Below are 26,693 nucleotides of genomic sequence, written 5' to 3'. Positions count from 1 at the left end.
TAAATCGTAAGAATATTCCAGGTAGTAACCGATCGATTTAATTATTCGTGCACGTGTCTAGCTATAATTCTGAACGAACGGTAAAATCGATGAAGTATGACGTCTCTGCGACATACAGCATGTCTGAACAACCCTTACGTAATTCAAACACTTTCTCTCATTCTTTCTATCATTTCCACCCTTAAAATGAAAATTCACATAGTCACAATAAAATCGAGAGTAAATATATACGATTAACGTATTTCTTCCCCTTAAATTAGCCACGATCGTTAAGCTTCTTATAACTTTACGCTCAATAAACGTTAATCGATCGAACCTCTTAAAAGGTGAAAGCTCACTCTCTCTCTCTTGGCTACCAAGATTATGCGAATTCAATGCATGTGTTTCTGTACTTATCTCTATCTTCCTTACTTTTACTCTTTTTTATCGAAGATCCCTAGTAATCGTAAAAGGTAAGAAAGATCGGTAAGAAAGATCGGTAAGAAGATCTCTACTTCAATTGAACTCAACGAATAGGATTTGGAAAAGTTTAAATGCCCTAAAGCGACTTTATTACTTCCCCCTTTATCTATCTACCTATGTGTCTGTCTATCTATCGATTGAGAGCTTCAGAGAATCTAAAACTTACCTCTGACATCTTTCAGATATATCCCCCGTTGAGAATAAAATCTTCAGATGCTGATGCTAATGTCAAAGCCACTGTCTTTTCTCACCCATCTTTTTTATTCTTTTTATCTTTCCCTTATCTTCTTCTACTTCTTCTTCCTTCCTTTCTTCTTTTTATTCTCCCACAAAACTTGAATTTATTACTCGAACAGTAAAAAGACGATCGAACGTCGGCAGTTTGTTCATCGGTTCACCAAACGTTTGCACAATCGAAAGCTTGAATTCATGACGAGAGACCTAGAGAAGCTCTCTGATTTGTGTGTGTGTAAATGAGTGAATGAGTTAGTGTAAAAATGAACGAAAGAAACTTCTAGTTGGCAGGTAGGAGCGTTCTCTAGGCCAGACAATGCCAGACTAACGGGTATCACCTCGGTTCATCGAGGAGGAGATCTACAGAGTGAAAATACCCCTTCCATCTTTCTCTTTCTCACGCTATCTTACTCTAACCAATCTACTGTTACTGCTGCTGCTACTACTACTGCTTCTGCTGTTGCTCGATAGAAAGAATGAGAGAGAAGGGAAATCAAAGGGGTTGAACAGTCTATCGACTCTATACAGGATGGTTCATAACTGTATATCAATATTTCAAGAAATAAATCTACGTGTTAAAGCTAATAAAAAATGTCGTATAAACGTATGGGCAGTAGGAAAGTCAAAGTAATCATAAACTAAGCTATAAAAAAGTTAGGACGAAGTATTGTGAAAAATCCAAATGTTGTATTTTTTAATGTTGATGAGATGATGTGAATCAAAATGGTCAGAGAGTCAAAATTATACGAAAATGATTTATACCATTTCTCTGATTTCATTTATAGTTCTACACAGTGATCTTACATTGACCTAGTTACTACTTTCATGACTTAGATCATTGTGATTCTCACTCCCTCCTTATATGTCCGATAAACCTTAGCTTTCAAGTTATGAATGATTAAATAAAATATTCTCAACGCAAACTATTGTACGCCTTGACCTTGTTTAATGTAAGTAAATAATATCTATCGATATTAAGCCCAAACAAAATTTTGTTCAATTATGTGCCTAATTCTCGCAAATCATTTTAACGGCAATCAGTAATATTCTAAAATCGATCAAATTATTTCGTACATTTATGTTAAAATGACCGACTTGTATTCCATGTACGACGACCGTACCAACGGGAAATGAATTAAAACCACGTCATTTATCTCAAGAAAATTTCCCCACATAGTAGGATTCCGGATTATACTAATGTTTTAATCCATTCATAGACCGTTTCGAGAAACTAGAACATTGAAGTTACAACTCATCGTATGGCCACCTGATCTCAATCCATTAGACCTTTACCTTTGAGGTCATTTCAAAACTATTGTGTATGCAACGTGAGTGAATAGCATGCACGAGCTGAAATAAAGGATAGTAAATGGATTCGAGAGACTATTCGAAGTATACGCGGGTATTTATTTTTAGCGCGTAATTCAATGTTACAACCTGTACTAGCTAGCGTGTTTTAAAGTATTTTGAATATTTTCTTTAATATTCGTAACACGAAAATTGAGATATATCATCGGACAAGATGTTCAAACGAAATTGTACACTTGGTTTTGCGTATATATATATTTATTTTTCTGAAACATTGTGACACGCATTTATGAAACCCCCTGTATATAACTTTCCCTTCCTCCTCTTTTACTCATATACGTGTCCCTTAAGCGACATATACCCCCTTCGAAATGTCACGGGATCGGTCGTGCAAAAGGGCCGATAATCGAGTTCAGAAAGCTTCATCGATGGCTCGTCAACTGCTTATAGCTAACGTGGTATATTCTTAAAGTGGATCAACCAAGTTTCATGGCACTTTGTTTGTGAAAAAAATTTCTTTCACTTTTTGTTCCTTTTTTTCTTTTTTGTTATTCTTTTTCTTCACACAAATGGGCGGATAAATTTCTCGAAAAATGAAGAAGATCTTGGAAATCGATTTTCCACGCGTTGACGGATCGCTAAAGCCGATAAAACACAACAATTTATCGTCCGACATTAAGGTTAGTTTTTTTATGAACTATAACGACGTGTCCATTAAGTAGCATAATTATCTATAAAAAAAAATACATTATATATTTATAATATTTTTTTTTCTTTCTCTCTCAGGTTGAAGGCAACCGGTATTTGCAAACGTCCTTTCATCGTTTTTATATCGATCACAGATAATAAAAAGAAAAAATTAAAAACAAACAAAAAAAAATCGCACATTATTCAGAACGCATTTATCATTGTAACGATGAAATACGGTATTGATAATGAAAAACGATAATCGATCGTAGTAGTTGAAATAATGTCACACACTTGTTTCGAGATAAACTCTTGTCAAAACAAACGCTCATTAATATTTAAATCGAGTCGACTCGCCAACGCGGTGAGTTGAGAAAGCAGTTCGTTGAGAGTTGTGCAGGTAATACGCGGAGACTGGTTGGACGGTGATACAATGGTCGGTTGAAGCCCGTTGTCGGTTTGGTCGTGGTGGTTTCCTCAAGCGTGTAAGGGTTTTCCACCACTTGCTCACGAAAGTCAAAGGGGTGATACATCCACATTCTCTTACTCTCTCTCTCTCCCTCCCTCTCTCTTTCATTCTCTTTCTCATTCTCACTCAATATACCCTAGTTGCTTCTCCTACTACAGGAATCCTAACACTCATCGCACCAGGAAAGGCCGATAATCAAGTTACTTCACGCTTGTGTATGTGATCCAGGAGAGAACAAGAGTTACACGCCATTTAGACCAAGAAGTTTTCATCCTCTCACACTAAATATTTCTCTTTCTATTTATCTTTCTCCTTTTTGTTGTTGTATACCTCGTTTCAACGTGTTTCGTCTTGACGAGTGTAATAACAGATCTACTTAAATTTTCTCGTTTCAGTGATTCGTTTGTCAAAAAGATGTGAAATATTTCCTAATAGATGCAAAGCATTGATTTTATATACGTCTTATGTTTATGATTAAATAGATTCAATTATAAATGAGTTAAGGGGTTGTTGTTCTAGCATACGGAACTTTTTACAACGAAACATAATGTTCTGTTTGAACTTACACGAGGTAATCAAAAACAAACAAAAATCTTAATAAATTCTAATATCCGCTAATTTCTGTTTCACTTATTCATTTACTTTCTCCTTCTTTCTTTTATTTCTATTCGCATTAACATTCGAATAAACACTGAATACATTGACACGAGTGTGATAAGATTTTATTGGCCCGTTTGTTAAGGAAAATGTTGAATATTTTCAAGCAAAGTAACATCACGTGAATTTTATATACATTTTATGCTCATAATTCAGTAGATGATATTAGTGAAAAGATAAACGTAATTATACTCGTATACGGGATCCATTAAAACGAGAGAAGATATTCCTTTTGAAGCAAAATGGTCGAAGTCGAAAAATGCTCTGTTAAATTCCGATCGTGGCAGATGTTTATCTCACTACCTTTCTTTTTTTTATTTTTTAACCATTAGCCAGTTATCTGGTTGAACATTAATTGGGTTACCAAGTTTGATAACAGATCTACCTAAATTTCCTTGTTACAGTGCTAAGATTAGTTTATTAAGAACAAATAAAATATTTTTAAACAAAACCATTGCGTTGTTATTATGTGCGTCTTATACTCGGAAATACAATAAATAAAATTAATTTAAATAAAGTTATTATTATACAATATAATATAGAACGCTCCGTTTGAGTTTTCGTGAAATAATCGAAGACAACAAATATTTGAATAAATTTCAAATGTTTTTACACTTTTATTCCAATAAGTTGAGTAATTGGGAAAAAAACTAATATTGGTTAACGTCTGTAGTAACAGATCTACATTAATTTTTTCGTTTCACTAGTTCGTTTGTTTAAAAACCAAAGCCAACGCTTTAGTTTTATACCTCTTACACTCATAAATAAATATATAAAATTAATGGAAGGGTAAATGTAATTATCCTAGTATACAGAACCTATTAAAATGGGTTGCTCTTCTGAACGAGATGCTCTGCTTGAATGGAAGCATGGTAATCAAGGACGAAAAAGGGTCCTGGTAAATTCCAATCGTGGCAGATTTCTGTCCTGCTTTCTCATTTTCTTTCTACCTTATTCTTTTTTTCACTTTTATTACCATCAGCTAATTATTCTACTGACGAGTGTGATAATAGATCTACTTCAATTTTCTCTCTTTAGTATTCCGTTTGTTAAGAAAAAAATCAGATAGGTATTTTCAAACAGAAGGCAAGGCATTGGTTTTGACGTATATTCTGCCCTCATTAATCAATAAAAAAAATTAATGAAAAATTAAAAATAATTATTCCAGTTGACAAGACCAATTAAAACAAAACGTGATACTTTGCTTAAACAAATCAAGAATGAAAAATATTCTAATAAATATCAATTGCAGAAAGATTCATTTATTGCTGCGCATTGTCTTTCATTTTTATTTTAATTACCTAAATAATTAATCGGTTGACAAATGCAATACAGGAAATATAAAAATTCTTCCTTTTTATACTGATATCTATAATATTATCCTCTAATATTAGCCTCTCTAATTTTAGTCTCTGTTTTAATTCTAATTTCGTCTCAAATTAACGTAAGTGAGTTTTTACATTTTCGACTTCGTTTTCCAATTTTGTACTCGCTGCGTCTAGACGAAGATCGAACCTCAGACTCACTGCATTTTTAAACTTGTAAGTATAAATTGTTATTAAAAATTGTACAACTGAACTCCGGAATGGTAAAGTCATTCTTCCTACCCCGATCACCCCTCAAACCTCTCCTAACTCATAGTATATTTTTCATTTTGATCAGAAAGTCATCTTTTTATTCAGTATCTACAGTTAATTCGTTACCTTTTAAAACTAATTGTAAGCCGCCTGATTCCGGTTAAACTCGGTGTATGCAGGGTGACCAAACAGGCAAAGTACTACTTGAAGCTATCGTCCAATCGGGATGTAACACTAGGTTAGGTTGTCCGTAAAACGTATACCACTCTTAATACAAATTCAGATAATATTATAGATTAAAAATAATAAATAACTAAATAATATTAAATATCTCGAGAGAGAGAGAGAGAGCGACACAAACTTTTCAGATTATCCAATAATATACGTTTTAAACTTTTAATTAAAATACATAAAATGAACGAAAGAGACTAAACTTAATTATTCTAATATACAGGGGAATCCATTGGAAACGAAAAACCGGATGTTCCGCTTGAACGAACGGGAGATAATCAAGAGACGAAAAAGGTCTTGGTAAATTCTAATCGTGGCAGATTTCTATCTCACTCTCACTCTCTCTCTCTCTCTCTCTCTTGAACTCTTGAACTCTCTCATTCTTCCCCTATTTCTCTTAACCCTCTTTCAATTCGTTTCATTTTCATTCCCATCAGTCGATTATTCGGATGTATACTGAATCGGTTTATGCAAAGCAGCGTACTTGGGCATAAGCATTGGCAAACCCTGGACAGTTCCGTTCTTCGAAACTCTGCAGGATATAACTCGAGTTGTCGAGCCGCATGGGGACCTTAACACTGAGATCGTGACAGCACATTTAGTCTCGGTGCTATCGGTTATCCGCGTGAAAGCTTTCCTTCACAGCGAATTCTCAAGAGGTCCATGAGGAGAGAGAGAATTTCTCTAAGAAGCGAGGACAGGGAGAAAGAAAGAAATAGAGAGAGAGAGAGAGAGAGAGAGAGACAGAGAGACAGAGAAGGGCTAAAGAGAAAGGGAGTGCTTACTGCATAATGAATCAGTCTCCCTCGACGATCGTTTGTACTCCTCTTGCAGTATATATATATATAGATGTGCATATATGTGTACATGCGAGTACACACACATATACACCTATATCTATAGAGCATCGGTCTAATTAGCACGATTTTTTGCAACTCTTCCATCTATTCAACCTTCCAATTCCCAAGGTTACTTTTCAAAGTAAAATAAAAACTTTTCAGATCGATTCCCTTTCTTTACTTGACTGTTTTTTCAATCTTTCAACCTACGATAGAGATTGAAATTTAAAATAATAACGTTGGAATGTAAGATTGATTATTCTTATTATATATATTGATTCTTAATTTAAGATAAATAATGTTATTATGGTTTCAATAAATTGGTAAGAAATATTGTAATATCTTTTGGGGATAATTTAAATGGAATTTATGTTTTTTGTAAAAGATTTTTTCGTGTCTTGTTAGACGAATTTAATTAAACTGATAAAAAATTTCTAATTAGCACAATTTTTGTATTCCTTTCAATCATCCCTTTGAAGGGTTCCCTTCCAAAGCAAAAGAATAACTTTTGACCGATTGCGTTTTTGAAGAATTTAATTAAACTGATATAAACTTTACGATTAACACAATCTTTGTATCTCTTTCATTCATTTTATCTGACAATATGCCCGGTTTTTTTTCTATTTTCAATCTCATTGTTCGATAAATAATAACACAGGGGTATTTTGATTGATTATTTAAAGTTTCCATTTATAAGAAAAAATTGTATATAATTTAGTAAAAACGATTAATAAACTGATACGTAATTATAGATACCTTTTAGGATTATCTCTAGTCGAGCGTGCTATTATTCAAAGAAAAATTGATCGTAAATGTCTTATTGAGGTATCCATTAAACTGATATAAAGTTTACGATTAACACGATTTTTCATTCCTTACATTCCTTCCAACCATTCTACCTAACAATACACCTGGTAAATTTTTTCTGCATTTAATTTTTAATTGTCCGATAAACAAATTACACGGGGGTATGTTCAATTGATTATTTGAATTTTCATTTACAAAGTAAGATTATAATTTAATGGACAGGATCAATAAACTGATCTGATAATTATATCGTTTAAAATTATCTATTCGAGCGTACTGTTCTTCGAAGAATAGTTGATCGTAAATGTCTTCTTGACTGTATTCAATCAAACTGATACAAAATTTACGATTAGCGGATGGTAAACGTGTTCTTTTCGGAAAATGGTAAGAGTTTGTTTGTAATATTGTTAGAAGAACGTTTAAATATCGTGCTAAGAGCTATTTACCAGAATACATGTGATAATGTATATATATGTGATAAAGAACACCTAAGATCACGGTAACATATTAATTCTGTGAGAATCCAGAGAGAGACGTTAGTCAGGAATATTAATGTTCTAAGAAAAGTTAAGACCGTTTGTTGTTCTTGCATAATCAAGGTATTAAATCATTCCAACCTGTGCTTTTATAAGATATTAATTAATTTCTTTTGAGAATAATGAATAAAATTTACATATATATCCATAATATGAAGATTATCAATTAGAGGTTAGGTCTCTATTCGCTTTTAAAATGAGAAATTTTCTATAAATTTGAAACTTTGATTGTCCTTTAAATGAAAATTCTCTCGTCTTATTAATTATACGATTAATAGGGATAATTATAACGGCTTTTACAGTTCCCTTAAACTTCATTTGTCCCTGTTTAACGCTATTATTACACGAACATTAAGTATTCTAGTTACGTTCATTCTTTTCCCTTATTTAACCCTTTGAATAGTATAACCTACGTTTACATTTTATCTTACAATTAGTTGGCCTGCTTTTATACTAACGACTATTTACTTTTGGAATTTTTTATTAAAATAGTATTGTCCTAAATTTTCGTTTTCGCGAAGTTATTTATTCATAATGATTATTCAAAATTACGGTTATTTATAACTGTTCCTTTCATGAGTAGTACCGGTTATGTTCGGCTATAATATATATATGTATATAATATTCCACTAAATATTAGCACCAAATGAACTAGCGACATCTGGCAGTAACGATATGCAAATTAGACATCACGTATTTGATTAGCGAACAAGAAAAAGCTCTCTTGACACGAGTAAAGGGTTATTCGCCTTGCAAGCACACACTAGGAGCTCCAAAAATGCGAAACTCTCTTAGCATGTACAGTGTGCACTAATGGCACAACGACCCATTCATTAAAGGCATACTAATGGCTAGTTTCGTAGTCGCGAAAGTGTTAAAACTTAGAACGAAATAATAATTGTTTTTTAAGCCTTGGTAGAAAATAAAATCAACTTATTATTACTATTATTATTAATTTTATTTAAATGACACTTTTTTTTCTTTGAAGCTCGTATAGTTTTATTAAATCAAACTTGTGAACATTTGTAACGTGTGTATTTGCGAAATGATTTAAAATCTTTGAATATTTACTCATCACTTAAGCAAATTCCATTTAAATTTTGCTCCAACATCGCTAAATACCGTTAAATTAAATTCTAAAAGTAAAAGATGAAATTGTAGGAAAATATCATATAAATATATCAACGCGAAATTGAAGTGTCATTTCGCCGAGAAGACCATGAAACTATTTCGTAAAACTCGAACGGAAAAAGGTACATCTCTGTTACATAGAGAACCAAGGTTACATCACATAAAATAATAAAAACTCAAACGCGTACACAAGATAAATACAAGGATATCAATTAATCAACGATCTCCGATTACCTTACGCTTTTCGATTGCGTTTAAACCTTATGAAAAAATTCCCATGTTTACAAACATGGAATTGCAACTTCCTAGCTTGTTTTACAAAGTTTTGTAAAAGCTATAAAAAAAAGCTACAAAGTTTTACTCAACTGATCTCGTTAATCACACAATCATCGATTAATTTTAAAAGATATTTCATTATTTCTAAACATGTATAAGTTAATCTGTATTAATTTTCTTTAAATTGTACAATTTTTTAATCATTTTATTTGTGATACATAATGATGTTAACTCGTGCTTCATGATGCAACATCAAAGAATTGATACACCATTTTAACATGCATTTTCAATGATATTTGATTTTATCTATGAACTTTCAATGTTGTTCAAGTTTTCATATATCAAGATGACATTTAAATTATTATGCACATTGATTATTACTGTTATTTTTGATTTTATAAAAAAAAGATGCTTCCAATAAAATAGCATTGCATAAAAATCACATCCGATGATGGACAATTTTTTTCAAAATCATTTGTTTACAAGATTTTAAAGATATTAAAAAGAATATTTTTCTAAATAGAACTTGACGATTTTTTCACATGAAATAATTCCACGTACCTCTTTTAATGAAAATATTTTCTAATAAATGCTCAATAGATAATTAATGATCTTATTCTAGGTCTTATATTTTTGTTATTCAGGAATCAATTAATGTACAAAATAATCATAGAATTAGATTTGAAAAATTAATACTCATAAAATCTTTTGGAAAGAAATGACTTTGAGAAAAAATAGTTGCCCACAATCAAATATGTTTTTTAAAATATCTTAACTTTATCCTGACTATTTTGTTCATAAAACTGGAAGTACAGGAAATTTTTAGGATAATAATAATTATTAAAAAAAAAAAACTATTATAAAAAATCCTAACCGATTGTGAAGGTAGAATGATACGCGAAAATCATTGGCATGCTGTTCTAATACCCGATACACACATATACATATAATTCCTCTCTATATACACATATACATATAATCATATGCAGGCGTCATTGTTTTTATTAATATCAGCTTTGATAATTTTCACTTTATATAGAAAAATCGTAACCGGATCGTGTGTTCACGTTAATTTGAAATTATTGTAACACAATCAGTGGCATGCTTTGATTAATATCTGATATCCATATAAATTTAGCGGTAATTAAAACATTGATCAAATAATTTATTTTATAATACAATTATTCGTATTGAAGAATAAATTATAAAATCAATGTTTTCAATTTTCTGATTCAATCCACTATTATAATAAACAGCATGTATATCTATAGTTTATTTCGCTTAACACATATACTCGTATGCAGACATCACTGTAATAACAAATACTGACCCCGAGAATCTTCATTACGTATAAAAAAAAAGAAAACCCGTAACCAATTATGTGATTAAATTAGGGTAAGACATCTATCGAAGTAAAGACGAATCACTGGCATGCTTTGTCTAAGACCCGATATACACATATATGTACAGTTTATATAACTATGTACACACATATACATATACTAGTATGCAGGCATCACTGTATTAATAAATGCCCCGGCCTCGATAATTTTTCATTTGTAGAGACGAACGAAGGGATACCACTCGGCGGACTGCTGGAGCGATTTACCTCTTTTACCTGTGCTGATTTCGATCGGGGATCAGCGACCTGGACGGTCTCGTCGGGAGGCAGCCGCCAGGAGTTCCTCTCGATGTTGACGCTGGCGTTCATAGCGCTCTCCTCCTCCACTCCTCGTTTTCTTCTTCCCCTTCTTCTTCTTCTTTTTTTGCTTCCTCAGCCACTTCCTCTCCTTCCAGTCCAATCTCTTCCCCGACGAGGTCCCCAGGGTAACCACCCCCGGGCCACTCCTGGGGCCGAAAGTCTACCACGACAATCCACAGCTTCTCACCTGCACATGTACAAATAACAATTTTTCTTTCAATAGCAAAATCTTTTCAAAAGATCGAATATTTTATCCTTTTTCAGGATTTCAATTGAAAATGTTTAGGTCACCGGTGACCTCAACACGATCAATAGTAAAAATACGTAATTAGAGTAAATATCGATAATGATAAATTTTTAAATAATATCATTGTTTTTATAAGGGTTTGAGGAAAATAATAACATATAGAACATGCAAAGATAATTTTATTAATACAAGAAAAATATGTATTACATGTAACGACGTTTTTTCTCGTACGTAATTGCTTGATAAAATGCAATCTTCATCATCAGAACTAAATACATCGCTAACTTTATCCTAAAATCGGGAATCAAAATATTTTTCGAGTTAATTGTTTGTATAAAACAATTTAATTTACAACACAAGTAACCAGTAAAAGCTCCATTGCCAATTTCCTGTAACATTTTATAGTTTTTCGCAGTGGTGAACTATAAGCAGTCATTTGATCAGACAAATCAACTACAGTTTTCCATAAATTCTAATCTAAAATATTTTCATATTATTTCAATCATATCACTATAAAAACCAATAAGAATGATCAATCATTTTCTCATTTAGTTAACATTTAAAGTTTAATTGAATAATTAAAAGTGCTCCATTTTCCAACTTCAAAAATTTAATAAAATATTAATTTAATTTTCAACATGGCTGATAGTTTTACAAATCGGCAGACAGTCTGAATCAAAATCAGATTAATAAAAATCAATTTCTCATTTAATTTCAAGATTCAACTGAATAATTGAACGTGTTCAATGTGTTTTCAATTATAATTAGAATAATATTCTAGAACTTATCGAAAGTATGCAAGAGTTTATTTTCAAACATTGTCGATAGATTTGCGAAAAGGAAGATGATACTATGAATGAAAGGAAAGTTGAAGGATAACAATGAGACTGACTGAGTGAAACTTCATTAGAGTCGGTCTGTAAATTAAATACGAGTATTCGAAGATTTATATCAAATTAAAGCCGAGAGCAAATCTCATTTCTATAGTTTCAATTACGAAACGTTTCATTTCAACTCGTGTTCCTTTTTATTTTTCTTTATTGTTTCTGAAAATATCCTTTTTTTTTTAATGAATTTTACAAGATAAATATAATATTTATTTGATTTCATTTAAATTTAAATTTATCTTATTTAATCGTTCTTGCAATTGATACATGTAGTTTTGAGTTAATAATTACGATATTCAATAATTATTTATATTAATTATTTGTTTGAAACTCACGTTTTTGTTGAATATTTAAATTAATTTCGTACAAGTTATTATTTTTACCGGAGAGTACAAATTTATCGCTGACATTTGGGTATTTTTTTTTTGTTCTTTCTTTCTTTCTTTCTTTTATGAAAAATATGAAGAAAAATTATTGCTCGTAGGTGTTCATGGTAAATGTTCGATCAAATGCAGCAAAGGTAGTAGAAAGCTATAGATTTCAAATTGGACGGATTTATGTGACGTAAAAGGAGAATGAACTGATCCTACAAAAGACTTTGGGTTGTGAATAAAAAGCAAATCCGATCGAAATCTCGGCTTCGATGCTTTTTATTTCATTTTTGTGCTTTCGTTCTCCAGTCACCTTTCGTGGTTGAACAAGTTGTTACGATTTTGAGTGAAGATGAAAAGATTCTATCTCGAATATAATTTGATATACAATAAAATTGATTGATATATACTATACATTTACGAATAAAATGTCGTTTGTTCCAATGGTTCCGAAACTTTTTCGATTTTTGGCACCCCTCGTGTGTCTAAATTTCCCTATGTCAAATTTTAATAAATATACTTTGCAAAATAGCCAATAATTTGTTTCAAAGATCTGATCAAAATAAATAAAACATATTTTAGATCACACAAAAAATGTAATTGAAATAATTCAATTAATTATAATAATTAATGGAATGAATGAACCTGCTGTTGATCATAGCACATTTTCTCAAACCGTGGAATTAAATTGAACAGAGCTATTTACTTTTCCTACTTCTTATTAATTTTCGTCAAAATAATTCAAAAATTTGCAATAACACATATATGATGTGGAACGACAAAAAATGGATTTAAAAACATTGAATAATTAATTAAACTACCTATGTAACTATGATCTGCAGTGTTCAGAGAATTAAATTGTATTAACCTATTGCAGTATAAACTTGGCCCGATCTCCCTAATACTCGTAACATTGAATAGAGAATTTACCCTGCAATATATGGAATATATAGAACGGGTAGAATAAGGGGGGTAGGACGTTATCCTCAACAAGAAGGACGGTGGTGGTACGTTCGCCTTCCTCGTTACGTCAGAACGGGGTGCGTTACGTCAGCAGTGCGGTAGACCGTGTGGGAACAGTCACCGAGGGATATGATCTAGTTGAGAAAGAGGGGGGATGAAAAAGAGTAGGGAGTAATCGAAGGAACGGGGAGAGGGGATGCTGATGATAGGGGATGGAAAGGAATGAGGAAGGGTAGCAAGAGAACGAATGGGAGGGCTTGAGAAGCTGACGCAAAATAAGGTCGACCACCTTGGATTTCATTCATCGGCCACACCGTCAGCCATGAACAGAACATCTCTACGTGGATTTACTCCTTTCAGTTTGTCGAGTATCTATGAACGAAAACACACAAAAAGCAAAGTGGAAATATCTTCTCAAAGATCATTGTTCAACTAAGTTTTATTATATAGAAATGATATCTATATTTATTTTGTATCTTTTACACCATTATATTTCTCCTTTCGTAGATATAAAGCAGTGGTTCTCAATCGTTTTTTTTTTGTTTTTTATTCCATTTCCATCTTTTATCATTGTTCAGAATATTATTTTAGGTTTTTTCTTTTTCGAGAAAGTTTAACTTAAAAAAAGAAAGTTTAATTTAAGTTTAACTTTAAGAGAGAATGATAGGATTCTTCTCTTGTTGAGAGTTCCTGATTTTAAACATCGTATAAAAATCTAAAGTATCTCTTAAGGAGTTATTTCATTGGATTAAAAACGAAAATATTTAAATTATTTTAACACAATGAAACAAACCTTTTTTTAAGAAAAATCGTCTTAATTCTCAGTTATCGATTAATGATAATGTAGAATAAAAGATGATTTTATCAATACCGATTTTTTTGCTGTACCATATCAACGGAGAAAGTAGAGCGATATATAACCTTATAAAACTATTGAAGGATAGATATTGAATATAAAAGTTATTTAATATCCTGTCTATCAAACGAGTTGATTGAAAAATTAAAAAAGTTAGATTTACAAAAAAAAGACAGAAAATATCTATTTGATGATTTATTGCGATACAACTGGAACGAACCAATTGCAATCTGACAGAAAAAAGATCAATGTAGTGTTAGTAGTGAGCCTCCTGAAGTTCTGGGCTAATTGGAACGAGTTGATCGTTTCCAGACGTTTGCGATGATGTTCATAGACAACAAGCTGTTTTTGACGGAAAGTTGGGGAAAAAAGTTGTGTCGTGCAAGTCCATTCAATTAAGAACAAAACCAAAATTGCACAGCTGTTTTAGTTGTTCAATTAGAAATTATTTATTGGTATATTCATATATTGTTATTTGTGTACATTTTTATGGGTTTATTAATTTTGCACTAAAAATGGTTTTTTTCCAAAAATTTTTTATCGATATTAAATCTTCTTTTGTAACATTGTCACGTTATTCTAAGTATTGTAAAATCCGATTTAACATCGCAGTATTATTTCTATGACTTATTTTAACATTTTTTAAAATGTTTTCTTCCATTTCTTAACGGTAAACTCGAATGTTTGTTAAAAAGGAAAAAACAACAGATAACCAAAATTTCCCATAACCAAGAGGTCCTACTGAATATACTAATATATTTCAATGCCCTATAAGTGGAAGGCTTATTGATATAGTAAGACAAGGAAAGCTTTTATGATGCACGAAAAGTTCTAACCAATTTAGAAATATATATTTTAAATATAGATCAATTTTTCCCAAAAAAGTAACAAACTTTCCGGGAAACCAAATGCTATCAAGTATTTAGTTGCCTGAAAACTTCGTGCCGATTATAAAGAAAATTTATGTATATTGAAAATATAAATCGAATACACGTCTATAAATCAGCATCAATTTCCCTTGTATACGAAGACGGTTAAATAATAAACTGAATCATAAAAATATAACAGACACACATAAAAACAGTATAAAACATAAATAAAACTTTAAACTGTTCTATAATATAATTTAATAATAGAAATAAAAAACTAACAAACAAACAATCATATATTTAACTTATGAAGATATATTAAATAAATAAAATTATACAACCGTTTTAAAAACACGTAAAAGTAGAATAAAGTTCAACTAACAATAAGAGACCATTGGGTTTTCTCGTAGCATTGACGTAAAACGAAACATCGCAAAACATTTGTTTATTGATTAGAAAATTTATTACAAATTTTATTTCCACGTGATTAATTGTTTTTCCAAAAATTGTTCCAAGTTTCTGAAATACCTTGTCTAATGTATTTCACAAATCGATACAAAAGGGAAAAATGGTGTTTCTTAATGGATTCCGTTTCTTTTCGTGCTAATATTCCCTCTTATCGAGCTTGTTCTTTACTCAAGGCATCGAAATGGTACTCGAAAATGCTGAGTCTCGCTAAAATGTCGGGGAAAAGACTTTGATCCCGTCAATGAGTGCCTCGTTAAAAGAACGCTTACTGTTCTCCATCGTTCTTAATCTTATAGCTAAGAGACTGCTTGGTCTCAAATATAAAACTATTGATTTTTAACATTTTTCTAGTGAGAGACTTTTTTAGCGAGTGTTACCGAGAGACGAATGAGACGAAAGCATGACGCAAGTAAAAATATTGAAAAAGAAAAGAGAGAGGGGGAGAGTTATGCAAAGAAACGGTGTGAAAGAGAAAGAAAGAGTAAGAGAGAGAGAGAGAGAAAGAGAGAGAGGTGAAATATAAGTTGCACATTTTTAATTTATTTTTCTATTATTAATTTTGCGTGAGAAGAGCTGATAGAAATAAAAAAAAAGAAAAAAGAGAAATAGTGAAATAAAGGATAATAAGATAGACTGAGATAGAGCATTAGAAGCATATTTTTACTTTCCTTTTTATTTTTCTCTCTCTCTATTGGGTTAAAAAAAATAGAAATTAGAATGAAATAGAATATTAACTACAGTATTTTGTTGTATTATTATTCTTCTTTTTCTTGAATTCTTGTACGTCCAAATGAGATAGGAAAAAGTAGGGACAGAAGAGAGAGAGAGAGAGAGAGAGAGAGAGAGATAGAGCGTTTTTATTTTCTTTCTCTTTCTTGATTTTGCATAAAAAAGGAAATGAAGAAGAGAAAGAGAGAAAGAGAGAGAGATAGAGAGAGTGTGATACAGTATAAAAAGCATATATTAATTTTTCTTACCATTCTTTTTGTATTAAAGAAAGATATAAATAAAAATGAAATGGAGCATCAACTACAGTATTTTATTATTGTTTTGGTTTTTTTTGAAATTTTACACGTGTAAAAAAGAAATAGGAAAAAAGAAAGGGGGAAGTGAGAGAGAGAGAGATAGAGAAAGATGGAGTATAAATTGTACGTTTTTATTTTTGTTTTCTTTCTTCATTTTGCATGAAAGAAGAAAGAATAGAAAAGAGAAAAAGAAAGAGAGAGAGAGTGAGATAGAGTATGAGAAGCACATTTATTATTTTCCTTTTCGTTTTTCTATTGAGTTAAAAAGAAAATAAAAATAAGAATAAAATAGAGCATCAACTACAGTATTTTATTATTGTTTTGCTTTTTCTTGAATTTTTGTATGCGTAAAAAAGAAATAGGAAAACAGAAAGAGGGAAGAGAGAGAGAGAGTATAAATCGTGTTTGTTTTCCTTTTTCTTTCTTCATTTTGCATAAAAATGGATAAAAAAGAAGGAGAAAAAAAGAGAAAGAGAGAGAATGAGATAGAGCATCAGAAGCATATTCTTATTTTTCTTGTCGCTTTACCATTGTGTCAAAGAAAGATATGAATAAAAATGAAATAGAGATAAGAATGAGTGAATGAAAGAAAAACAGAAATACGAGGGAGATAGAGCATTAGTTTTGCATTCTTTGTCCTTTTACGAAAACAGAAGATTGACAGAAGAAAAGTAAAAACATGGGAAGAAAGGAAGGGAGAGAGAGACGGGCGAAATATAAATCGCCCGTTTTTATTTGCTCTTTTCATTTTTAATTTTGCGTGAAAGAGAGATAGCAAAAAAGTAAAGAAGCAGGGTGGAATAAAGGATTATAGAAATGGCAAAAAAAAAAAAGAAAGAGAGAAGGAGAGTGAGATGGCGAATAAATTGCGTATTTTTGTTATTCCTTCTTGATTTTTTTCGTGTGCGAAAGAAAGACAGAAGTATGAGAAAGAGATAGAGCATTTGTTTTGCATTCTTTTGTTTTTAACGTAAAAAGATGGAAAGAAACAAAGGGAGAGAACATAAAAAAAAAAGGTGGATAGAGGTAAGAAGAGAGAGAAAGAGAGAGAGAGAGAGAGAAATGGTAGGAGAAAAGTGGAATATAAGTTGTCCGTTTTGATTTTCTTTTTTCTTTTTTAATTACACGTGAAAGAGAGACAGAAAAAAATAATGAAAAAATGTGATACAAAGGATAAAAAGAGAGAAAGCGTGAGAGAGATAGAGAAAAACATTATCATAATGAAATATTTTATTTTCCGAAATTTCATTTCTCATTTGTAATACTTATTATATTTCAATTGTAAAAAATCTATTATTTAAAAAAGTATTTCAAATAGAAAGTGTTCCAATATTTCTTGGTTTCGCATTCATTAATTTCTCTCACTTTCCACTTTTTCCTCATCTTATTTTAATTTTTTTCCGTACAATCTTATTTTCTTAAACTCTCCTTATCCTTTTTCGAATTCCGTTTTTTATTCATTATTTTAGTTATCATAAATTAATTATTTTTCATCTTTAAAAAATAACGAAATAAAAATAGGATATAAACAAATTCTTATTTACACAAATAAGTTATTTTCAATTTTTCCTATAAACTTTGTAACTTTTTGAAATCTCTCTCTCTCTATTTTTTTTTTTTTATAAAATTTTTGTTCGAGTCGTTTTTCCGATTTTCAATTAAATGTTTTCAAACGTCCAACAAATATCTATTCAATCCCGCTTTATTGACATTCTTTTCGATATTTTGTTTTTTATTAAATTGACTCGCTAGTCAGAAGGAATCAAAATTGTTGAAATATTATTTTCAATATTTGATTTTACTAGAGATAAATAAAAAAGAAAAAAAGTAAGAGAGGAACTGATGTTACTATCTAGTTTTCTTCTCTAGTTTTTTTTTCTAGTTTTTTCTCTAGTTATAATATATATATACCCGTAGAAACGACGTGATGTTTACATCATAGAAGATACCATGGCTTCTATATACCTCTCAGAATAAATCGAGTGTAAATAACCGATATTGTGTATCCTATCGCCATCTACAAGATACAAATAGGATAACGAGTATTCGATCGAGTGTCGATATTTGTATATTGAATACGTAAAAATTCTTTCCTCATTTTTGTATACTTTATATGATTTCTTGAATTATTAAACATAAGAAATATTCCTTTTTTTTTGTTTTTAATAATATCATCATAAGCATGTACAGTAATTTCCAAAAAATATTCGGACAAATACTGTGTGACTAACTTTGTGTCTTCATATTTTATTTATTTATAAAGAAATCTACATAGGTATTGCTTTTAAAAATATTTTATTTCTTTTGTTCAGTAAACATAAATAATTTTTTAATTTTACTGCTGATTCTTTCGTAATATTACATTATTTGTTTTATTAATTTTTATTATGCAATATGTTTAAAATGTTAGAACAAATTATGCATATATACTAAGAATAATAAATAACTTATTGCTAAAAACAATAACCAGGATGATTGCTTTATAAATAATCGAAATATGAAACTATAAAGTTAGTCATACTATAATAGTATCAGAATATTTCTAGAAGTACATGTATTTTATTAATATTTTTGTGTGGATTTTTAGGATCGTGCATAAAATGTGTGATTGCTTTTCTAGCAATGATTAAACAAAGCCATATGTTAAAGGAAACCATTTAATGGAAAATAAACCCAACTCATGCTTAAGCACTATCTTTGGTGTCTTTACATTTACATCAAACTATTATGGGATACTATAATATATGCATATTATATGCAGACAAGCATATACACACGCATAATTTTCTATTGAATCTACATATAGTCTTACGTACACAAATATATATACATATATATATTTCTTAATTCTAATTTACATAATACTCCCGAGAGAATATTATAGAAAAAACATTCCGCGTAGTTGAAAAAAATTACGTGAAAAATGTTGAAACAAACATTTTGTTTCTTTTTATACAGAAAAGGTGAAAATGAGAAGTGATAACGAAACATTTATCGTCTAATTGTCCTATTTCCGATAGAATTATTTTTACATTTTTACATCTAGTCCAATTCGAGGAAATACATATCTGCGGTTGAAAGGTTCGTGCGTATCCGAAATTGGATTCTCGCACTGTGAAATAACGAATTTCGATGGAATGAACCTGAATGTCCTCGATGTCCAGTAAGGGGGAGAAACGCACTGGTGGAAGAGAATCTGATCATTCGCGCGATCAATGTTTCTATTGGTGTTTAAATATTGTAACCAATTCGATGATTTGTAGTGTCTCGTCAAACAAATGAACTTATGAAATTCAGTGACCAATGCAAAATATTTTCGTTATATTTACAAACGTTTTTCAATTAGAAAATATGGATATATCATAAATTATTTAAAAAAGAAAATGTTGATATTTTTGTACATTAAAATTTTAGTATAAAAAAGAAAAGAATGCGACTCAGGTAGCGAAAAAAATTGATGATGTTTATGAACATATAAAGCAGAATCTATACATGTCACAAAGCGGATTAAAACATTTTCAATCTGGAAATTTTGATGTCAAAAATGTTCCTCGCTCTGATCGATTAATTACTGAAAAGATTGATGAAATTATGAAAAAAATTGAGCAAGAGTGGCACATTAGCTTTTATGTTATCAGTAAAAAACCGAATATTAAACAATTTTAAACCGTTTGGAAAAATCTAAATACAAAAAATAAACAAAAAAAAATTTTTTCCTATAACCAAATTACAAAAAAAGTATTATTATATCAAATTATGTTGCCTAAAATGTTTTCCAAAAATTTATTATTGCAATTGCTATTTGAACAATTATACTGATAATGTTAATAGTTTCAAAAGTGTTAATAACATATTAAATAATTTCTTTTCATTTGCAGTGTCTATTAATGTATCTTCGAACAAATGTTTTGTAATTGATTAAATCTTATGTTAAAAGGAATTCGTTTGGCTTTTAGTTAGCTACAAATTGCATGTAGAAACTTCTTTTTATTTTTTATTGCTTTATACCTCCACTAAAATATTCTACAAAATTTAAATAAAATCGATTGAAATATTCCGTTCATTTTTAACGTAAAGGAGTTTCTATATATATTCAAACTAGCACGATTTTAAAAAATTTAAAACGAACAGTCAGAAATATTCGTATATTTGATTCAACTGAATTAGCAGCGAATTGCTGCAATATTCTAAATAAGTTCACATATACGCACACACATACATCTAGAAAACATTACGACTCGTACAAAAATTTATACGGAATTGAATAATTTCATTTTTATTAAAAAGTATAGCACGTCAATACTTTTCGTAATACAATAAAAATGCAGATTTTTATTGATTATGATCTAAAGAACAGATCTAAAACGATCTAAAAACGCATAACAATGTAATACGATTAAAAAAATTATCATGTATAAAAAATATTGTAATTTTAATTTAACAATGTATATACGTAGACATTTTTTTATTGATATTAACGTTTTATTGAATAAATGTATGTATTTATACAAAGTACTTTTTCGTTTAATAACTTAAAAGATTATTGGAACAAATCACTCAAATAACAAAGAATCTAATTTTATCCATTTTTCATTAAATAACTTATTCATTAATTATATTTCATGAAGTCATAAGCTTATTACTTTGCAGATTAATTTCAAAGAACCGATATAGCGGATTCTTACTTTATCGACTGTTAGTATTAGAAGTTCTTGCCTGAAAAAAATATTCTTTTATTGGAACTTCATAAGAAAAAAATATGAATCTACAGAAGATAACATAATATAAAAAATTTTTTTTACTAAAAATTTTCTTAAATTTGAATGTATTAATATTAACATTTTAATATTTTATTTTAATATTTTTCAGTTTTAAAAAAGAAAAGAAATTTTTTATTCTTTTTTACATATAATTTTTATTTGATTTTTTCAATTTCTTGAGATCAATACAAAAATGTAAGTATTATTACGTTTAATTACAACGAAATATAAATTCCATTTGCAGGGACAAATAATTCTGGGAAAGTTACTCGAGTTCGAATGAAGTACCTCCCTTAAATCATCTAACTATTTTGTTCCAAATGTTCGTTGTTTTCAAATTCTATCAAAATCTACTCTAATCATGCAGTTATATCTATATCTACCTATTATGTATTCCTCAGTACTTCCAAGTTTCTAATTATAAACGTCATATGAATTTCCTGTTCCTATAATTATCAAAATTTCCATTTAGATTTACTCATAAGTTAGCTCAATAGATATTTTAATAAAGAAATAAGAAAGGAAATTTTAAATAAATTAAACGAATAACAAACTATTATTTATTAATATAATCAAATAAATCAATAAAATAGAATAATTTTTCAAATAATAGATTAATCATATTTTCAAAGGAACTGCTCAATCTCTAAAGATCACACAGATTGTAATTTAAGATATAAATAAAATAAAAAAAAGAAAGATATTTAAATGTATAGATCTGTACGTAGATTTTATTCAAATTGAACATTCATTAAATATAATTTAATTAGCAAATTATTTAAATGATAAACAATTATACGTCGCGTAGACGTATTGTGATTTTGATCATATAAAAAAAATGATAAATTAGTTATAAGTAATAATTTTCGTTTAAATATACTTTTTTTATTTTATGTTTTTTAGTTTTATTTTTTTTTTTCAATTTCTATCAAGCAAAACAAAATATACTCTACGTATCATCCGATATGTATAATACATTTAATAATCATAAATATCAATGATATATACTCGACAGATTCGTGGCATGTTTTAGAAAACGAGACAACTCATTAATATCGAATTTACGCCGTGCGGATGATCAAAGCTATTAAACACATCACACATATTTGAATAATTTCACTATATTGTGTTTCTCACCCAACGAAGACGAAAAAGAAAAACAGAACCTAATATACAGAGAGAGAGAGAGAGAGAGAGAGAGAGAGATAGAGAAAGACAGACAGACAGAGGGATTATTTTTTTATTTATATTATTTATTTATTTATCGATATAATAAATTTTTCATAATTTTAAATATTTCAATGCTTGAGTAGAAATTATGAAAAATAATATATACGTTTACAATAACTGTTCAACAATGTTTTGATATATTGTTATATCGACGTAAAAATAAATGCAAGATTGATACCTTTAAATGGAGAAAACGAAGAAAAAAATAGAAAAGTCTCATGTTTATATGAGAGAGAGAGAGAGAGAGAGAGAGAAAGGAAAATAAAGCAAGAAATAAGTTGGCTCGTAACCAAGATGGTTAATCTCGGGCACTGTGCTGAACCGATCCGTTCGACGGCTACAAATCTAACGAACGTTTCGCTATATCTCTTTCGTACCACCCTTTTTCCTGAATCGATCGTTCTTTCTAAAAATCCCCCTTTCTTTTAAACTTCCTCGTACTCGTACTATATACTCTACTACCTCTACTCGTACTATAGGCGTTGCACCCCCCCCCCCCTTATCACGCTAGTTAATCAAAGCCCTACTGTATTTACTGTATATATATTTTTTTTCTTTAACGAATTTATTAATTACTATCGCATAATAATATTTAACATATTCGAAATTTTAGAAACATCACAAAAACCCTTTTTCTACCAATATCTTTGAATTATTTTAAACGCAAGTTCTTAAATATCTGAATATTGTCACTACAAAAATACAAAAACTTAAAGTATGCACTAAAAAAACTACTGAAGAGTACTCTCTCGGAATTAAAACTGACGGATTATTAAATCAATGATCTCGAACATATAATTAAAATATTTACAAATATATTCCAGGAAGAGTATCATTCGTATTTAAATATGATGAGCTGGATTTAAAGTAAGAGTGCGAATCACTAAGAAGACTAAAGTGTTCCTCGCGACTTATTCTCGCTGGATCAAACTGTAACGACGTTTGGCCGACCATCTTCGTACAATTATAGAGTATTAGTCGCTTACAATTTAATCTGAAAATGTAGGGCGTGCGAAGGATGCTTGGATCCGTTCCCAAAGGGAGTTGAAATTGGAATAAAGAGAGAAGAGGAACCGAGAAAATGGTGAAAACTGGAGGAACTAAAGGTTTCTCGAAAATTGCATTAAGAATAATTTTATTCGAGCGAGCTATCTTGAAAATTAAGTATTTGACGATGTAAAAATATGTTTCTTATTTCCACAAAAAAAAGAAAAAAAAAAGAATACAGCAAACAAAAGGAAAAACAATTGATTGAGAACAAAGGATTACTGACCGAAAAGGTTTATTATAAAAAAGAAGAAACTAGAAGTGTGTATTGTAAGCCTCGGGGATGGATCGTCCTTTATTCCCTTTTTGTAACATCTAATGCGTTTATTTTAAGTTATGGGTTTATGGTAGGTACATTAAAGGGGACAAAGGTACGTGGCCAATCGGATAGTCGCCGATTTGATCGGGTAAAAGATAAACAAATGGTCTAACAAGCTTAGTATAATATTATCCCTTTTATTAGGTCCTACGTGATCCTAAACAGGTATAAGTACTATAACTTTACGTGACATCTAATTATAAATTAAAATAAAAAAACGTATAAACTAAGCTATGAAATCATATCGTAACTTCAACAAACTTTTTTATCAATCAAATTTATTTAAATTAAATATTTCAAAATGAAATGAAATGTAACAAACAAATAAAAGGTTCAATTAGCAATTCTAATATAACGCGAGATTATGTCATCAACATTTAATTAAATAATTAAAAATAACATAGGAATACATAGCAGATCTCCAATGTATTTAAAAATCAGTCATTTGATTAATCATAGTACACTTATTAGTATAAAGTGTTAACACGTTGAATGTCACATGGTTCACTGATGACCGTCAATAAATTTGTTTTTTGCAAGATAAATGCATTGTACGTGATTATACAATTTAACTTATCTGTTTTAAATAATATTTTAATCTTATTATATGTGATACATAACAAATTCGTGTTTGCAAACCATGTAAAATTACCTTGAAAACTCAACGTGCGTGTTAAAAAGAAAAAAGAAAAATTACTTGACACATAAATTATTACTCAACGCATTATGTATTCGTTAATATTGTTAATAAAATGAATGTTCTTACTTATATCGAATTATTGTAATTGTAAGAAAACTATTGACTGTCATTTCTCAAAATTTTCCCAAAAGTTAATCTATTCTCGTTAGATCTCAGATCTTCAAGTCTTTCTCTTCAATTCCGTAGACGGTTGAACTTTGTTTCGTCACGGTTTCTCTATTTTCAAAATGACTAGTCGGAACCCTCCTCGCCGTCTTTACCATCAAACTTAATCCTACCATATTTCCTGGTACACTCCTATCCTCGAGAATCAAGAATCTTCGAAACTTATCCCCCTACTCTTTTCCGTTTTCTATGACTCGTTGTAACTTTGATTTGATTGGAATTAGCCTTTCAAACTTATTTCAGTTTTGACGAGCACATTTTAAGTTAGAATGGAAATAAATTTATGGGCCTTTTCGATTCAATTATTCATCGATAAACCACAATCATTTATAGTATAAATATAAATACTTGAAAATTATATCAATAATTAGATGATACAATTAAAAATAAAATAATAAGTAAAATTTAAAATATAAATATATACACCAAAATAAATATAATAAATAAAATTCAAAAAATAAATATATATAAAATATAAAGAGTTATAAAATAAAAAACATGTATAAAATATTGTATAATTGGTATGACTTTTAATTACTATTTTTTATTATTCGATATGCGAAGAATAGATAGAAACTAAACTTAACAAATTTAAAACTAATCGAACTACATATTTACAATGTTTAAATAATTATACTGTATTCGCATAAACGATGAGAAAACAGGACGTTAAAACGTTCAATTTTTTCTAGTTTTATTTAAAAAAAAAAGCAGTAACTTGTTTTAATTTTCAGAATCATCCTGTACACGTATCCAAAATTTCAATGCAAAATTGTTATATATAAGGTTTCAGTTGTGATATATGATTTATTTCAAAACAATCAAAAAATAAAAGTTACTAGAATTACGTGCCAAATATTATACGAATCGATTAAAACGTTTTTCGACAATATTTTGTCACCACAATATCAACGATGCAGTTACGAACGAAATAGGAAGAAAGAGTAAACAATAATGTCTCGTTGTATTCACATTATTATAACATATTTTTCAAAGTTAACAGTAACTGCTGTTATCAACTATATCACGAATGAGAAATTAGGAAAGAATGGAAAGAAATAAGAAAACAGATACACAATATTTTTTCAATAATGATAAAATAATAATAAACATTTTAATCTAACGGTCTTTTTACTACGATTAATTATCAACCATCGATAATTATGTCCAAACGAGGGAAACTTAAGCGCCGATAAATGCAAATGTATCAACAATATTTTCAATAAAGTTAATAGCCAGTGAATATCACTGTCTACTGTTTTCTTTTTTTTTCGTTGCAAACGATTTATGCTAATTCTATCATCCGCAGGATTTTAAAAGTTTCTCTTTGTCCCAAAGCTTTCGTTTTTCAATTGAATTCTCTAGTCACACTTTTTACGATATTTTCAAAAATGTTCAAAAGATACCAAACACCGCTTTTATTATTAATTTTTTTGGAGGTTTCGTGTAAAATTATTAATTAATAAATAAGTGTATGCACAATTAATGTATAAAATATACACGTGAACAGATACATGACACACGTGAACCAATAAATTAAGAATAAGTTAGAAAATTTTAAAAGATTGTTGAATATTTAAATAAATGTAACTAACATAGTGTGAAATTTTTATTGGAATATGTTAACACTGCGGTATAGAATGTTTTGAAGTAATCAAGGAAAGAAATGTAAGGTAAATTTTAAAGGTAGGGACTGATATAATATTGAAGTTCTTTTTTTTTTACGAAAACATCTACATCGATATAACGATGTGAATTCGTTTTAGTTCAACCCCATCTCTTTCGCTTTTTCTTTACTCACTATAAACCAGTACATATTTTATATACATATGTATACTTTACATGTTAACTTTACTACGTATACTTACAG

The 26,693-nt window shown here is 29.6% G+C and overlaps 1 protein-coding gene across 7 annotated transcripts in view; it reads right to left on the bottom strand.

The window, feature by feature from the left end:
- Positions 1 to 26,693, bottom strand: part of LOC122524392 (inactive dipeptidyl peptidase 10) — a 130,247-nt gene that overhangs the window by 33,161 nt on the left and 70,393 nt on the right. For 5 of the 7 annotated variants that reach the window (XM_043646652.1, XM_043646656.1, XM_043646653.1 and 2 more), the window contains one exon: positions 10,824 to 11,103. In XM_043646652.1, coding sequence (XP_043502587.1) covers positions 10,824 to 10,925 — 102 coding nt within the window. In that variant the 5' untranslated portion in view covers positions 10,926 to 11,103. Of the gene's footprint in view, positions 1 to 628; positions 1,641 to 10,823; positions 11,104 to 26,693 lie in introns of those variants that run through there. The other 2 variants (XM_043646655.1, XM_043646657.1) reach the window with 2 other exon arrangements.

Source organism: Polistes fuscatus, unplaced genomic scaffold, assembly GCF_010416935.1.
Source record: "Polistes fuscatus isolate 324 unplaced genomic scaffold, CU_Pfus_HIC Scaffold7, whole genome shotgun sequence".
Classification (NCBI taxonomy): Eukaryota; Metazoa; Arthropoda; class Insecta; order Hymenoptera; family Vespidae; genus Polistes; species Polistes fuscatus.
The sequence above is the reverse complement of the archived record's forward strand: the minus strand, read 5'-3'. Positions and strand labels throughout refer to the sequence as shown.